This window comes from Felis catus, chromosome A2 (genome assembly GCF_018350175.1).
Source record: "Felis catus isolate Fca126 chromosome A2, F.catus_Fca126_mat1.0, whole genome shotgun sequence".
Taxonomy (NCBI): Eukaryota; Metazoa; Chordata; class Mammalia; order Carnivora; family Felidae; genus Felis; species Felis catus.
The window spans coordinates 73,557,192-73,575,954 of NC_058369.1; the positions used below are offsets into that span (position 1 = coordinate 73,557,192).

General features: G+C 39.2%; 1 protein-coding gene across 3 annotated transcripts in view; it reads right to left on the reverse strand.

The window, feature by feature from the left end:
• The window catches only part of SUGCT (succinyl-CoA:glutarate-CoA transferase), a 760,453-nt gene that overhangs the window by 93,976 nt on the left and 647,714 nt on the right, over positions 1-18,763 (reverse strand). For all 3 annotated transcript variants that reach the window (XM_045053214.1, XM_011280299.4, XM_045053213.1), the window contains one exon: positions 10,623-10,686. In XM_045053214.1, the coding sequence (XP_044909149.1) occupies positions 10,623-10,686 (64 nt within the window). The remainder of the gene's footprint in view (positions 1-10,622; positions 10,687-18,763) is intronic.

Sequence of the window (18,763 nt, forward strand, 5' to 3'; positions counted from 1 at the left end):
GGCTCCAGGCTCTGAGCCATCAGCCCAGAGCCTAATGCGGGGCTCGAACTCACGGACCGCGAGATCGTGACCTGGCTGAAGTCGGACGCTTAACTGACTGCGCCACCCAGGCGCCCCTATTTTAACTTTTTTTGTACTTAGCTATTAGATGGCATCCGATTTTACTTCTCCAGCCAATGTACATGCCTAATTACATTTAATTAATTTATCCTCTAAAGACCCATCAGAAAGTCTGTATTTAAATTTGATCCAGAAAAAGACTTCTCTGGGTACCCAATGTAAGTTGGCTGCTACTAGGGCAGCAAGGACTCTAGCACAGATCCCAGAAGACATCTAATCCATCCACCTTTTAGGACAAAATAACCAAAAATGCTTAACCATCCCTGAGACTTCCACTCTTCGTGTAGCTATTTGTTTTTATTTTGTTTGGTTTGGATTTCTAGATTTTGTTCAACATTCAGTGGTCTTCTCAGATGATTTCAAACACCCCTAACCTCGAGGATCATTCTGCAGAGTGATAGTTGGAGAAAACACCTCCAATTAAATATTCACCCAGGAAAAGTCTTCAGCCTACATGTCACTTTCTAATAGTGAAAACAACTCTGCGCCCCAGAACTTTATTGATAACTTAGGACTGACTTGCAACAAGAGTTTATTGTCTACTAGACAGATTCACTTATCTCAGTGCTGAGATTGATGAGGACAGGTTGAAGAGGAACAACTGAGATCTTGGCCATTTTCCCAGTCCCTCCTAACAGGAACATGAATTCCCTGAGCATGAAAGCCCAGCTCTCACAAAATATTTCTTCCTCATGGCACAGATAAGCATAGTTGATGGAGATCCCTAAGTCATATCAGCGACAGTAACTTGGCTCTTAGGGCTTCTCCAGTTCCTTATGGAAAGACATTCCTGGAGATGCGATTCACTCCTCCTCTGCTTCCTCCCTGCTCTCCTAGGAAGGGAAGTCACTGTGCTATTCATTTCTCACTAAAGGATAACAATGTCTACGGCCCTGCCTCATTGTAACAGGACTGCCAGAGAAGGCTGCAGGCACTCAATGTCAAATCACCTGGGAATACACTGATTTATTTAACTCTCAGTACATTGCCATGGGTTAAGGGTTTAATAAAGTTAAAAATAATTGAGGACTTCGGGAAGTACCATGGCTAGTCTATTTGAAAATTCATTTCCCTGCCAGCTTTCTCTCATTCTGTTGACAGCCTGTAGAACCTTGCTTTCATCTGTTTCCTCTCTTTACAGCTTAACCTGGTCCCCGAAGGAGTATGCTCTTTCTAGAAGATAGATTGAGTACTACACACAACATGAAAACTTTACACACTCTTCCTGTTGTCATCTGAAAGATTTTTCTACCTGGAAGAAATAACTTATCTCACCTTCCACTCTCAGATTGGCTTTACATGGGATTCCTTACGAGCACCGACATTTTTAAACTTTATGGAGGGATACAAGCTGAAACTTTGGTTCCTCTTAATTTTTCTTTCTCCCTGGTGAGATCTGTGACGGCTTTGTCCATTGCTGTAAACGATTGTAGAAATGTAACTGCACTTTGAGGGTATGTGATTTCAGAGACACTATCTAAGTTTCTATCTAAAGGGAATAAAACAGCTAAAAGCACGAGGGCGACATGAAGGCTTAGCGGAGGAAGACTGGCGACGATACAGGAGACTAGGTGGTCACTCCATGTAAAGTGTGTACTTCAAACTGGAAACAAACTAAAAATGTACAATAAATCTCTTTCAGATAACTTCCACGTTATTCTGTTCATAAATAGTCCATCTGTTCATAAAAAATCCATACTGCTTAAAATTGTCACAAATCATGTTTTTAATTATTTTTCACCTAATAGTTTTTTATTCTAATCATCACCCAGAAAATGTCTATTAATTATTTAGTTGGTATAGAGGGTGCTGGTTTGATTTCAAATGATAATATTTTTGTCCTCCAGAAGCTTACAAAAGAAAGATGTTCCTCATTTATAAAAAGTCTTGCAAAACATTCAGAAATTAAAAAATAGGGGCACCTGGGTATCTCAGTCAGTTAAGTATCTGACTTTTCGGCTCAGGTCATGATCTCATGGTTTGTGGGTTCAAGCCCCTGTGGGGTTCTGTGCTGACAGTGTGGAGTCTTGAGCCTGTTTTTGGTTCTGTGTCTCCCTCTGTCTCTGCCCCTCTCCTGCTTTCACTCTGTCTCTCAAAAATAAATAAATGTTTAAAAAAAATTTTTAAAGAAATAAAAAAATGTCAGGTAATCACAGAAGTACATTCAACTTTTTCAAATTTCACTATAAAATCCAGACATCAATATTCCAGTAAGTTGGTTTGAGCTCCATTAACTCATAGCAGTGATTGTCCTTCCTGCCCCAACACTGACTAGTTAAAAACTGTTGCAGAGTCCAAATACGAATGTTAAAATATTATGGGGAAAAGACTTAACAAAAGTTTTATTTAAAAGAACTTAAAGAAGTGTCTGGGGGGCTCAGTCAGTTAAGCCTCTGACTCTTGATTTCAGCTCAGGACACGATCTCACGGTTCATGAGTTCAAGCCCCACATTGGGTTCTGTGCTGACAGCGTGGATGCTGCTTGGGATTCTCTCTCTCTCTCTCTCTCTCTCTCTCTCTCTCTGCCCCTCCCCTGCTCAGGCTCATTCGCTCTCTTGCTCTCTCTCAAAATAAATAAATAAACTTAAAAAAATAAAATGAAAGAACTTAGAGCTGCTTGCTGAAAAACACAGATCAGGGTACAAGCAGGCAAGGGTAATTCAATTTAAAATCATTTCACATCTTCTTGATCCATTCGTCAGTTGATGGACACTTAAATGGAAGGTTGATGGGGGGATGGGGAAGAGGGAAATGTGGGTGATGGGCACTGAGGAGGGCACTTGTTGGGATGAGCACTGGGTGTTGTATGGAAACCAATTTGACAATAAATTATATTAAAAAAATAACACATTTAAAATAAAGTAAGTAAGTAAGTAAATAAATAAATAATAAAATCACTTCACAGGCACAGAAGACTACTTCTCTTTAACAGCACTGACACACTCCCCATTAAAATACTTCCCAGAAGTGCTACTGGAATTGGACAATTGCAGTACACACAGGGAAGTATCTGTAAATGGTTATGGTGAGAAAGTTTAGAGTTACACATCAAACTCTATTTCAGTGACAGCCTTTGAAGTTTGGAACTCAAAACCAAGCTGATTTGGCACCTACATAGACCATGGAGGACAGCGTGTTCCACTCTGGCTAAAAGGCCAATGGGCAGCAGAATTACAAGATGCAAATGACAAATGGTGCTGTGGAAACGGGCAGTCCTTTGGAATGTGATAACCAGTGGAATATCTTTCAACTACAGTCACAAATAAGGTGATGTTTATATAATGGCCAATCTCTTGTTGATGAAATGTTGTGGTGTGAACTTTAACTTACTTTTTAATTTAGCAATTACATACAAACTGCTATCAGTTTCATAGTTTAAACTTCAGGACATTATGAGTTTTACAAAAATCTCCAATGGAGTTAGAAGGTTTCTAGAAATTATACCTAAAAGCAGTCAGTGAGAACATCTGCCAAACCAGGTTGAGGCTTCTACCTGAGCTCCTCTTCCAGATCCCTTCTCCAGATACTAAGGACCTCGGAGACCTTGGCATAGATCTCCTTTACATTCCGATTTGTTTTTAGTTTGGTCATTAGTTCTGTGTTAGGTCTTATTCTTCCTGCCTCTGCCTACCTCGTCAGGGTGACTGTGAACCTGCCCCTCTCACTTTCTCCCTTTGAGCCCTTCCTCAGCTCCTCCTGTACACCAGCATGGCCTCCTGAAGGCCCCCACAGCCCACACCAGATTTGCCAACTGACAGCTGGACATTGTTTGTGTGTCTGTACATTTCACTTCTTAGGGAAGCCTCCCCTGATGCCACACACTAGATGAGGTCTCCCTGGTCTGTGCTCTCCCAGCACCCTGCTGTGGCCTCAGGTTCTCCGTGGAAATGCTGATCCCCCTTTTCCTTCTAGTCCAATAAGCCCTCCCTGGTGAAGTGTAAGCCTCCTGAGCGACTGAGCCTGACCTGGGCACAGCTCTATTACCAGAGCTTCATCTAGCCAATAGAAGACCATAGATTGAAGTTTGTGTGTTTGAGATTTTACTACTCAACTCAGTTCTCAGGTTACATTAGTTAATTATGAGCATATTAGTACATTGTGGTCACTGTGCTGATACCTCCGTCATTAAACTAATGGTGACCTCCGACTAATGAACGCCGCCCTCCTGGGGACTCTTGGAATACCAGAATATTTAAGCCTGGCAAAGAGAGATAGGAGGCATTTTGTCATTTATATCCCCACTAAGAATTAATTTTTCTTAGTCTCTTTCCACTTTTAAAACTGTCAAATAGGCTTTAAAGCTCAAATGAGAGAGTAGTTTAATGAACAATATATGAAATAAAGAACAATGGTATGAGCTTAACTACAACTCATACTTACAGATAGTTCATGAATATTAACTAGTTCATATGTTTTGAAAGACATGTATCCACACAAATGAAATTTATTTCTTAATTATTTACTATAGATTGGAAGTAGTGGGAAATGATATGAAAAGGGAGTATGTTGCAACAGATATAAACTAATAAAAGAAATAGTTTAGATCATACTACTCACTTTAGTATCAATAATGATTACAAATATTGAAACAATGTATTAAGTACTTACAATAATTATTTAAGTAGCTAAAAGAAATTTTGAAGAGGTTAATAATTTCCTATCCTTGTTAAAAGAATATTAAAATTGATTGACCAAGACCTTTAAGGTATTGATCAATTAGTATCCTATATGAGAGCTCTAAACTGAGCACCTAAGGGAATGGTGTGGATTTATCATCTCTAAAAATGGTGCAATAAATATTGTATAAGAATTATCGCTGACCTCTTTGACCTTGGACAGAGAAACTTCTTACTAGACATGTCTGTGGAGGCCAGGGAAACAAAAGCAAAAATGAACTATTGGGACATCATCAAGATAAAAAGTTTCCCCATGGGAAAAAAAAGTCAGCAAAACTAAAATGCAATAGATGGAATGGGAGAAGATATTTGTAAATGACATATTGGATAAAGGGTTAGTATCCAAAATCTATAAAGAACTTATGAAACTCACCACCCAAAAAAAAACAAATAATCCAGTAAAGAAATGGGCAAAAGACATGAACAGACACTTTTCCAAAGAAGATATTCAGATAGCTAACAGACACATGAAAAGATGCTCAACATCACTTATCATCAGGGAAATACAAATCAAAAACACAACCTCACACCTGTCAGTAGCTAAAATTAACAACTCAAGAAACAACAGATTTTGCCAGGGATGTGGATAAAAGGGAACTCTTTTGCACTGCTGGTAGGAATGCAAACTGGTGCAGCCACTTTAGAAAACAGTATGGAGGTTCCTCAAAAATTAAAAAGAGAACTACCCTACAACCCAGCAATTGCACTACTAGGTATTTATCCAAAGGATACAAAATTTGAAGGGGCACATGCACCCCAATGTTCATAGCATCACTATTGACAATAGCCAAAGTATGGAAAGAGCCCAAATGTCCATCGAGTGACGAATGGATAAGGAAGATGTAATACACACACACACACACGCACACACACACACACACACACACACACACACACACAATGGAATATTACTTGGGGATCAAAAAGAATGAAATCTTGTCATTTTCAACAATGTGGATAGAACTCGAATGTTTGGTGCTAAGTGAAATAAGTCAGTCAGAAAAAGATAAATATCATATGATTTCACTCACATGTGGAATTTAAGAAAACAAAGAACTTAGGGGAAAGGAAGGAAAAATAAGATAAAAACAGAGAGGAAGGCAAACCATAAAAGACTCTGAAATACAGAGAACAAACTGAGGATTGGTGGAGGGGAAGTGGGCGGGGATGGGCTAAATGGGTGGTGGGCGTCAAGAAGGGCACTTGTGGGGATGAGCACTGGATGTTCTATGTAAGTGATGAATCACTAAATTCTATTCCTAAAACCATTATTACACTATATGTTAACTAACTTGGATTTAAATAAAATTAAAAAAAATTTTTTTAAAGAATTACTGCTGTTCTTCAAGAGACATATTTCTAGAACTGACTAAGATAGAAAACTTTTCAGGCAAATTAGTGCATTGTATACAAAATTCAGTGAATGTCACAAGAAATTCCTTAATATTAAAGGAAATTTAAATAGGTAGTTTTAGGTAATGTTAATAAGGATTTTTATTGGAAATGTAAAGACACATATATAAATATATAAACTGCATTTAATGAATTCAAAAACATGTCTCCACTAGCCAACTAGAACACAATGTAGCATAATGTCACTTTTAACTCCACTCTGGGTTTCCTGTTTTGGCAGATTCACCTCATTGAGGCATTGTGGGAGAATTAGAGGTGTTTCTGCAGCATTCAAACTATAGCCTAAAACTTGTCCAATGGGGACATCCCTTACAAAGAAAGGCGTAACTATCATTGGTAAATACAATCAGTGAAAGGGGAAATCCACAGGAAAAAATGTAATTATTTACTTATAAATTCCCTTTACATTTAATACCTCTTACCCTGTCTGAGTGGCCTCGCAGTAGGATACAGTGAATTAGGAAATACAAGAGCAACTTCTTTTTTGACATCCATGAGCAGAATTGTCTCTCCTCTTTCACGGGTTGTCCAAATGTGCTGCTCTCAAGAGATGCTCAGATGCTAATTCCAAAAATAACCTAAACATATCCATTTCACCAGAAATCTGAGATTTCCTATACTGATAATCCTATAGAACGGATACAAGGTAAGTCAATAAAGTAGATATACCAAAAATATGCCTGAACTCAATAGAAATTAAAGAAACAAAAATAGTATTTTCCAAAGGGAAATAAAGATAAAAATAACAGATAAAAATGAAAGAGCTGAAGATCTGAGAATTGTATTGTGGTAAATTGAATTTTTGGCCTCAATTATTTAACTCTCTTTGTGCCCAGGCTTCCATGTAACTCTGCAATTTCTCTTAAAAAGAGAGAAACATTCCTCCACTCCTTGGAACACAGCCTAAAACTTGCTTTGGCCAATGGAATGCCGACAGAAGGGTCTGCTAGTTATGCATCAGTTCTTCTGTGGCCTTGTGGTTTCTGTTTGCCTTATTTTCCTGCCATTGCCATGTGAAGAATGCGAGAGATACGTGGGGCAGAGCTGAGCCCATGTTATAGTGAGGAGCCACGCTTGGCCAGACCTGCACCCAAAAGCAAAGTCACCCAGGCAAGTCCAGCTTGGCTACCCCCTACCTGGTCTACGTGTGTGGAATAAATAAATGCTTATGTTTGAATGGAACTGAGATTGTTGTGGTTATTTGTTACACAGCATTATCATCACAGTAGCTAAGTGATACACTTATAAATTAAAATGAGCAAAAAGGGGGGCACCTGGGTGGCACAGTCAGTTAAGTGTCCATCTTCTGCTCAGGTCATGATCTCACGGTTCATGAATTCAGCCCCACATGGGGCTCAGTGCTGACAGCTCAAAGCCTGGAGCCTGCTTCAGATTCTGTGCCTCCCTCTTTCTCTGACCCTCCCCTGCTTGTGCTCTCTCTCTTCCTCTCTCTCTCTCTCTCAAAAAATAAACATTAAAAAATAATAAATAAATAAAAATTAAAAATAAAATGAGCAAAAAGGGTATGCTTTTTCCTTAGGAATCTAAAAAAAATATTTCTCTCTCCCCAAGATTGATGTTCATTCATTTGCCAGGAAAGCCAACAAATTCACATCTGATTGATTGAGAGAGTGCCAGAACCAATAACTTCATTGTAGGTTGACCACTGACTTACTTTTCTCCCTCCTATACTAACAACTATAATTAACTGTCAAATGTTTACCCTTTCCTCCCATGTATTGAGGATATTAATGACTATGACCTCATCCGTAAACTTGTAGAATAAAGTTTCATCAGAGGTTCTTGAATGTTCTTTAGATCCCATGGTTCCAAGCAGGTGTTTGGAGGAGACAGCCTGATGGAAGCAGTGGAAGAAAGCTTAACAGTTAGAGTGCTAACCTCTCAACCAGCAGAACTCTGCTTTAATATATTTTGGATATTGAGGTTTCACTTGGAACTCAGTTCCACTGTTCGAAAAATTAAAATTAAAAACTGCTGGGTAGGGGCACTTAGGTGCTTCAGTCAATTAAGTGTCAGACTCTTGATTTCAGCTCAGGTCATTATCTCAAGGTTCATGAGATCAAGCCCCCTGTCAGGCTCTGTGCTGATAGTGTGGAACTGCTTGGGATTCTGTCTCTCCCTCTTTCTCTGCTGCCCCCCCCCCCAACAAGATAAATAAATAAGTAAACATTTAAAACGTAAAAATAAAAAAATAAAAAATATTAGCGAAAATATTTTTTAAGATCTCCTCACACTGAAAACACTGTGATTAAATTGTTTTGACCACCCCCACTCTTCACTGCTATTGCCATGACCCTAACTTAAGACAGAAGTCCCGTAACAACTTCCGAACGTGACTGCCTGCTTTTAGTTATAAATTGTGCCATTTCACTCCCCTGCATCAAATTAGAGTAAAACCACATCTGGTGGGGTGTCCTGGCTCTGCCTCTCTCTGCAGTCTGACTTCCCTCACCTTTCTTATTGGCTTAAAATACACCCTGCTCTTTCCCAACTCAGAGTCTTCTCACATGCCGGTCCCTCTGCTTGGAATACCGTTCCCCTATTCTTCAAATGTCAACTTCTTATTATCCTTCAATTCTCCATTGATATGTGACCAGGCTTTCTCTGATCACTCAAACTAATGTAAGTCCCATCTGCCTCCATTATTCTCTACAACACATGTTCTGTCCTTTTTTTTTTTTTTTCCACTTATCATGACTTAACCCTTATCAGAACATTTGTTGGTTGCTTTTATTACCTGACTCTCCATTGAGTTTGAGCTCCATGTGGTCAGGTCTGGTTTATTTTTACATTCCCAGGACCCAAAGCATTGCCCATGGAATGTGTATATGGAGTATGCTCAATAATATGAGTCAATAAGTGACTGTCTTAGCTTTTATGATAATTCTTTTATTTTTCCTCCACCACCTGTCTACACCTCATAGCATTTCCCTGTTCACATGTGGTTCCAGTCTCTGACATGCTTACACCTGCTCTCTCTCTCTCTTAGTTACCTTCCTTAATTCCCAGACAGTGGTCCTTATACTCTTGTACATAAGAATTTTCTCTTTCAACTTACTTTATCATCCCACTTTCCTCTTCTTTTCCTTCTTGCACCAATGGTCATGATCTGATCTGTCCTGGGACTTTGTTATCAAGCTGATCCTGAATCTTGAAATTAGATTATAGCTACATAATACCTAACAATAGCAGGTATTCAATAAGTGCCATCTGATACCTAGAGAAGTAAATATTCTATGCTGTTTATTTATTTTGAGAGAGAGAGAGAGATAGCGAGTGAGCATGGGGGAGGGGCAGAGACGGGGGACAGAGGATCCAAAGCAGGCTCTGTGTTGACAGCAGAGAGTCTGATGTGAGGCTGGAACTTAACAAACTGGGAGATCATGATCTGAGCCAAAGTTGGACACTTAACTGACTGAACCACCCAGGCACCCCTCTATGCTGTTTTGACTCATGTGAGTGAGGGGTTTGGGGAATGCCCAAATTTCAAGCAAGGTAACCAGCACTGAGCTTCAAGTAAACAATGACCAAAGTTGTATCCTAACTAATTTCATTATCCTCTGTCAGAAGAAAAGACAAAAATAAGTGTATGGTTTATAGATAGTCTATAAAAGAGGGACCCGAGGAACATGAACATGGCGTGTTTTCCCAGCAGTGCCCCAAGTAGAGACAACTGAGCTGAGGAACAGTAACATTATGGTTGTTAGAGAAGTGAGATTTGTCGGGGTAGCAAGCTGGTCATGAGCTCTCACTACAGTTTGGATGCTCTGAGGCTTCTGGCTGCTGGAAAGAGAACTCTCTCCCGGAAGTGAAAAAGTTGGCATTTCGGCTCGGACCAAAATGTCTTAGTGAGTTTGTTTGGTATGAGTCAACTTAGAAAAATTCAATGTATTTTGAGTTAAGTGAAAATATTTTGTTTCCTTATCTACAAAGCTGAGATCCTCACCGTAAATCATAGTTCAGGGAAAAAAATGTCCTGGTCTGAGCAGCCACTAGCCTTCCCTGGATGCCAGTTCCATCGTGCCTGGCTTACCTTCCCATTCACCTATGAACCATGTGTAATTTCAGAATAGTTGCCACATCTATTGTTGTCTATCTTTGGCAGTTACATTGTGTAGTTTTGTGAGCACATGATTACATAAAATGGAGTCAGATAATATGAGCAATTTTGGTTACCAGGGCAATCAGATATTCGTTAAAACGAAGACACAAGTCCATAGCCTAGGTATATGTGCTTGTGGGTATGATTCTAAGGTTTCCCTTTTATCCAAATGAAGAAGTTGGGTAATGTCTTGACAAACTGTTTGGGGAATCACCAGCTACCTGCAGGGATCAGCACAGGGAATAATTAATGAAGGAAGGTATTGAGGAAAATAACCAAAGTTTTCAAACCTGGGACTGAGATCTTCCCCACGGTCGGATGCTTCATCTCCATAATGAGGCCATTGTGTAACACCTTCAAATGTAAAAACAGAAAACTAAATTACAAAATAAAATTACTTAATCTCAAGGAGTTTGAAAAGCCCCCTGTTTGGCCCACCAAAGAAACATTGCAAAACACAGAATTTTCAAGTTTGGAATTTTAATTTGAAAGTAAATATTTGAAACAAAAATGTTTCCATCTTATATTAAACCAAGTGATGCCAAAAAGACTTAGAAGGCACTACATTTTTTTTTACAAAGTCTTCCCACTCTTAAAAATGCTATTTGCTCCTAAATATACAGTATGATTTTCCCCTTTTCATCTGTGTTTGATCCTTTAAATACTGAAGCTCTGCCTCTTCTGGCATTACTTCATCACAGGCCATGGCCAAAGTCAACTGCAGAAGGACAGAATGGGAGGAAGAACCAGGACCAGGAACAGAGGAGCCCATGGGGATGGTACATGAGCTCCTAGCAATTTATTCAGTGGAAGGTGTGGGAGTCAGTCCAGTTTGAAAGGTGAATCAGAATAACCAGAAGGCTCAGTGACTGCCGGAAGTGGACATATTCAGAGCTGCTGTGACCAGTAATAGGCAGGGCCAGCTGACCGGGAGCCCAGAGTGGACTCATGTCAGAGGCTTGAGCTGGAGATTGGAACCAGAGACGTTTTTGGTGGTAATAAGACCATTATTATAAGACAAGATCTCAGAACTGGGAGTCAGTGGGGAGCTGGCAGGGAGGAAATTGAGCAAACAAAACAAAACATAGACCCTGTCCTGAAGGGCTGGTTAGGTTCCCAGGCACTAGGACCACGATAGGTATTTGGTGGTCCAAATAGCTTGGACCTCCAAGCTAGGTAGGTCCTGGCCTACCTAGACTTGGCCTCAGGTTCAGACTCAAGGCCAATTACTAGGACAGGGACATTCTATTAGGGACACAAGCAGAAGAAATGTGACTTGATGTTGAATTGCTTGACTACTGGAAAAGAGCTACCTACATCCTCGGCTTTCATTTTTCCTATGGGGTGGGCAGGAACACAGAATCTGCCAGGGATCAAGTGCCCTCATAGGTAAAGGACGAGACAAGGGCATGGAACTAGATTCTAGACTACAAAAGTTGAATTCTGGGAGGCGAAACGTTTGGTCATACACAAATGAAAATTCTACAAAGTTGTTTTCCTTTGTTTAATTGTTTTTAATAACTACTGTCTCAAAGAACCCCAAAATTCAATTTACTATTACTATTACTGACTGTTCAGTGAGACATATATGGGTGACTCACATATGAATTGTGCTTTATCTGTACTATCTACCAAATGGAGAGCTTCTCTCTTCCTGTTTTGTACATGGATCTAAAGGGCAAAGGTTTCAGTGGCACAGTAAACTTGCAGACCATGATTTCATGCTAGCATCCTCAAAAGCAGCAGTTGTAATGGCTCTATAGCATTTTGAGCTTCAGGTAAAAGCAAGATTTGCATATCCATATCCTTATCCTAGTCTTTTCCCAGAGTTAAAAGAGCATGGAATAAATAAACTAATAAAAATGTAAAACTCAGGGAAAGAGGTCACATTTCTTAGGCTCTCTCCATTTCCGGTGAGCTTTTTGGTCACATTGCAGAATAACCCACCAATAAGACAACCCTATAGGTGACATTTTAAGGTTAGAAGTAGAACTCTGCTGTGTCTAAATATTCTGGCTTCCACTGATTTCTTTGGGAATGGTCACCACCTTTGGGGTGATGCTCTTTAAACAACCGTGTCAACCTCCCTCAGTGAGGGTGATGCCACACCATATGGAGATCCTTTCTAGGGATGCCTTGCCTCTCTTTTGGAATCACCAGCTTTGCACCCAAGAGCTGGCCAGAGAAAATTCTTGCCAGTGTTAGAACTGAGCTATAATTTAACTCTGGTGTGGCTCGTTCTCAGCACCCGCCCAGCACAGCCTCCTCCTGTGTGGGGGTGGGGGCTAAATGCCAAGGCGAGGTGCTAAATCTCAGTTCTACTGAGGACAGGAACAAAAATACCAAGCTAAATTTCACTCGAAACAATTATCTGCACACTGAATCATTCTTCTCTTCTCGTATCTGTTGCCCTCGTGACTACCTCTTTGTAATAACACTGCAATGCTACTCACAGAAGACAAAAGTGAGTGTTCTCGGCTAAATATAACTTAACTGATATTGTTGAAATTAATTAACGCTGAATTTTAATCATGTAGGAAACGTTAAGTGTCAAACGTGAAAGGGTAGTTGGTAAAGGTCAAGGGACATATGTCACAGATCTGCAAAGCAAAAGCTAGCAGTTGATTGAAGTTTTTCATGGAAGCAGCTTAAAGAATGTGCTTCCTTCGCCTCTACCCTCATTACGGTCTGTGTATGATATTCCCAACATGAAACTTTGAAATCCAGCCTTACCAGTTCCTTTGCATTGAAAGTCCTTCAGTTTTAAGCAGAAATATAAATTCTTCTCATGTTTGGCTCAGGAAGGTTAACTGCGGTTTTTTCATCTGCTACGGCATTTGTACAATTATGAAATAAATGGGCTAGTCTGAGCCCCCATCTTCAGAAAGATCTGACCTATTCCACTGCTTGGTTGCTATCCCCCTTTTTAGGTAAAGTTTGGAGTCAATACAATTCCATAGGCTTTCTTCTGCGAATCAGGTCAGATTATCTCGGGGAACAATCGAGGCCGTGGCACTGCTGTCCCTGGAAACCCTGCCTAATGACTCGGAATCTTGGAAAACTCTCCAGCCTTGTTTGTGGGGCAAGTCCTGCTCTGCTTAGTAACATATTCGAGAACCTCAGAACGCAGGCAGGCTGTCTGAATTTTAGCATAAATCTCTCCTGCTGCACTTCAAGCGTATTGTCTCTCCCTAACTTCACTGGAAACGGAGGACCTGGCGCTTACTAACATTTGTAGAACGCTTCTTTGGGAACGGTTACTAAATGTTCCCCGTTCCTTTTTCTCACCCAGCCTCATCACCCCAGCCTCTATTACCTCAACCTAGAAATTCAGATTTAAAGTGTTTCATTTTCATGGGGCCCTGGGTGGCTCAGTCGGTTAAGGTCCGACTTCGGCTCAGGTCATGATCTCTCAGTTTGTGAGTTCGAGCCGCCCCTCCCACTCCCCATTGGGAGTCACCACTCTGTGTCACCACTCTGTGCTGACAGAGCCTGGAGCCTGCTTCAGATTCGGTGTCTCCCCCTCTCTGCACCTCCCATGATCATGCTCTGTCTCTCTGTATCTCAATAATAAATAAATGTTAAAAAAAATTTTAAAAATATAAAACATTTCATTTTCTGACCACTAACAATGGAATGGGGGAACCTCAGCTTTAGGGGCCTCCAATACCATTTTCTCTCAAGGAAATGCCACGCCTGGAGCCTCAGTCTGGCCATCCAGGGCACCTGGGGGTACCTATTTCATTATTTTTGAATGAGGCAAGGAAGCTTCCCTAGAACTTTATAGTGGATTTCATCCTTCTTTCACTTATTTTATCCTCCCTAGATCTTTCATGGTTGGGTAGCTCTTCTAAATATCATTTCTTTTCCTTATAATTGCAAAAGCCTATTCCTGACAAGAATAGAATTGTAGAGAGTGTACTAACCTCTTTAGCAAAGAATCGGGCCTATTTAAAATAAGGTCTTTCTTTCTTCTTCAAGAGTTTCAGAGATTGACAGGCTAATGACAGAGTCAAATGGTAATGTATTAATGATGGGGGGAAGGGGGGGGGAGTAAAATGTATACCTTGAAGTGAAATACGAGTGTAAGTTAAAGTAAGAAAGTCTTTTGATAAAGTCCTATGGCAGGAATGGCAGAACAAGTCTGTGATATAGCACTAACAGGAAAACAATGTAAAAAATAAAAAATCAATTCCCCCCTATCTAGGTGGTGAAAATCTCTAAGAAAAGCAAGAGATCTAGGTCAAGAGGAGAGCTAACAAGGCATATGCAGATGAAAAGAGACTGACAGAATGGCGGCATTAAATGACCTACACAAACGATATGTGTAAAGACCATATTAAAAATCAATATGATACCGTCCATGACATTAACAGTGATGCTCAACAGAGAACGGACGATGAATAGAGACATGGCCAGTCATTCAGTTTAACAAACATCATAGAGCACCCATGTACTGAATGATAGCAAGGGGTTGGCAGTAAAAAGATGAATGAACTTGCATTCAAAGTGCCTATAATTAGAAGGCAGGGCTGGGAATAAGAGACTTGAGCCGATTTTTATAACAGTTTAAGCTTCAAATGAAGGAGCAAAATCTAGTAAGTAACAAGTAAGTAACTTTATCTACCTTGGAACGAAGCTAAAGGACATAGATCAAGGAGTTCAGTGGAAGTCACAACACAAAGATAATACAGAGATAAAACATTAGGTTAACAACTGCAAGGATATATATAATTACAGAAGCTATTGCTCAACAATACTCTTAAGGGTCAGTCATTGTGTTAGAAGGGAAAGAGTTGTCTCCATTTAATCCTCTCCTGAACTAAACCCCGTAGGAATTACTCTCATCTGCATTTCTACTGATAAAGTGATGGAAGCCTAGAAAGGTTGAGAACTTGCCCAAGGTTTCACAGCTAATAAGTGGTTGACTTTGGATGATAATTAAGGTGCCTCTGACCCTAAACACTTTGCCAGTTGGAGACTTAGTAAGAGAAAGAAAAAAAAAAAAAAGACCAGCATAATTTGATTTACCATTAAAATAACTAGCTGATGTAGTCAATTCTGTAAAATAAATTAGTCAATTCACTGGGGCAAGAAAATCAGCCCAACGGATTGCTTGGCACCATATAGCCCAATTAGTTAATAAACTGAATGCTCCCTTGTAGCTAGCCAAGGCTACCACAGATACAAAGGCCGTGAAAAGAGGAAGGATTTTGGCCCCAGCATAGCTCAGATTTTGAAGGGGACAGACCCAGGGAGTGACCTTGGGCAAGGCACTTAAGTACTCTGAGGATCAGAACCCTCCTCAGTAAAAAGGTGGCAATAATATCTATTTCTCCAGAGTCTGTAAGGATTAAGTGAGAGATGGGCGCAAAACTGTGAGCACAGGGCCTTGGACACAGTGAACTCAAAATTCATGGCATCTATTCATCATTATCCGAGATCTACATAAATTGAATGAACTAAGTAGCAAGTGCCTCCTTTTGGTTTCATTTCTTTATGGAGGGGGGGCAGGATTGGAGGCTGTTGTCTCTTTTAAGCTTTTAACAACTCCCTAGATTTCTCTAGACATGAAAATGTTACTGGGTCCCCAAAATATATTTATTTTTAAGAATTCAGTTATCAAGTTCCCGTGTTGCCTTGCTGCAATTTCCTCAGTTTCCTAAAGCTTTCCAAATATCTTGCATCTGCCTTAGTTATCTTGCCCACGTCTGAAGGCACTGCAGAGGCCATGCTGAGGAGCTATGCGAGGACCATGGTCATTAACAGCGAAGAAAGCCAAAAAGGGTGACGTGGGAATTCAGCAGAAACAGTGGATACGCACATTATACGTGGGAAGTGAATCTACCACACTTGAACACAAGAATCATAGCATGCTTCTTTATGGGGAAAACTCAGAAAACCACTTCCAAAATATGCACTAATATCTTAGAAAGCAAAAAAAGCACTGGAGTGAACTAATTTATTGCATTGTCCACTCAGTCATTGCTTTAACTTGATAGGAAAACAGCAAAGACTAATATTTGAAAAGTTACATAACTGAAGGTCTAACACACAACTAATATGTTAAAAGTTAATTCAACTATTTTGAAAACCAAAAAATGCAAAAATAACACATAATTAATGGAAAATAATGAACAAGTAAACTTTTCCTTGATAATGGAGGTCAGATATAAGTGATGACATTTTTGTTTTTCTTATTTCTTTTGAAACAATTGGCTGCAACCAAACTTACTATGGTGCTAATGCACACGACCGAGCTTTTGTTCCTCTTTTTTCTAATTAAAAACATGAATATTTGTTATTCGAAGAGGTATTATAACATATACATATAGTTTAGTGAGTACTAATAAAAACTTAAGAATGCTTACATCTCAGGGGCACCAGGGTGGCTCAGTCAGTTAAGCATCTGACTTCAGCTCATGTCATGATCTTGTGGTTCATGAGTTTGAGCCTCGCATCAGGCTCTGTGCTGAGAGCTTGGAGCCTGATTAGGATTCAGTGTCTCCCTCTCTCTCTGCCCCTCCCGGGCTCACACTCTGTCTGTCTGTCTCTCTCTCTCTCTCACAAAAACAAACAAACATTTTTTAAAAATTAAAAAATAAAAATGAAAAAAAGAATGTTTACAACTCCAAGTTTGCCCCAATCCCTCCCTCTTCTGTCCCCAAATAATCACTCTGCTGGGTTTTTTTCCTTCCTTTTTTTCCATGTTTGTATCCCATATGTTTATATCTCTAAGGATTCAGTGCCTGTTTTCACCCATTTGTAAGATTTATAGCAATGAAATTGTGTATATATCTTCTTCTCTGATTTGCTTTTTCTCTTTAACATTGTTTTCGCGACTCACCCATTTGGAAGTATGTGGCTGAGGGCCAATTATGGCCATTAATGTAACTTATGTCATTGTAGAAATACATCATAATGTATTAATTCACTCTGCTCTTACGCTGTTTCCAGTTATTTTACTACAACAAACACTGCTGTCATACACATCTCTTCATGCGACAGTTGCTCTAGGGCACGTGCCTAGGGCTCAAAGGCTGACGTAGGGTACGTGTATCTTTCATGTTAGGCGAATTATTTTTCTCAATGATTTACCAAAAATTCCCACCAGTAGTGAATATTTTTATTTGTTTTACAATGGTAGCAAAACTTGATATTATCAGTGTTTTTAAGGCTTTGCCAATCTAATCACTTTGAAATAGTATCTTACTGAAGCTGTAACTTGTATTTCCTTGATTACTAAGGAGACTGAATATATTTTCCCTGCTTATTATTTCCTCTTCAATGAATGTGTGTTCAAGTCATTTGCATTTTTTTCTATTGGCTTAATTAACTTTTCTTATTGATTCATGAGTTCTTTGTGTATTCTGGTTATGAATCCTTCACTGGAACATAAATTGAAAATATTATGGCTTTATTTCTCACTCATTTTGTGGTATTTTGATGAACAGAAGTTTTTAATTTCAGCATTCTTGAATTTATTTTTTTCCGTTTATGTTCTGTATCTTTTATGACATATTTAAAGAATTCTTCCCTACCCTAGATGACACAAATAGTCTCCTAAATTTTCCTATAAAAATGTTAGGCATTGCTCATTTATAACAAAAGTTCACGGCAAGTCAAGGATTGAGAGGAATTACCTTAGCTTGATAAAGACTGTCTGCAAAAATCCTAAAGATAACATCATACTTAATGGTAAGAAACTGAAAGCTTTTGCTCTAATATTGAGAGCAAGGCAAGGATGTTTGTTGCCACCATTCTTATTCAGCATATAACTAGAAGTCCTAGCCATGGAAATAAATCTAGAAAAAAGGCATGATCTGCATAAAGGCATACAGATTTTAAGGGGAAAAAATAATGGAATACATACTGAATATAAAAGGAAGAAATATAAAAAGAAATATAATAAAAAGAAGAAGAATAAAAGAAAGAAATCACACAGATGACATGACTGTGTGCATAGAAAATTCCCATGAATATACAAAAATACTCCTGGAACTAATAAATGAGTTCTTCAAGGTCACAGGGCGAAAGGTCAACATGCAAAAAGCAATCACATTTCTGTATCCCAACGATTACATGAGGAAACCAAAATGGAAAACACAATGCCAGTGACAATTGCTAAAAATAAATGAAATGCTTAGACAGAAACGTAACAAAATAGGTATGGACTCTGTATGCTAGAAATTACAAAATTTTCGTGAGAGAAATCAAAGACTGCCTAAATAAATGGAGATGCATATCACGTTCTTGGATTTGAAGACTCGACATAGTAAAGATGTCAATTCTCCTCAAATTTATCTATGGGTTTAATGCAATTCTTACCAAAATCCCAGCAAAGATTTTTTTTGTATATTTTAAAAAGCTTATAAAAAAATTTATATGGAAAGACACAGACCTTAGAATAGCTTAAACAACCTTGAAAATA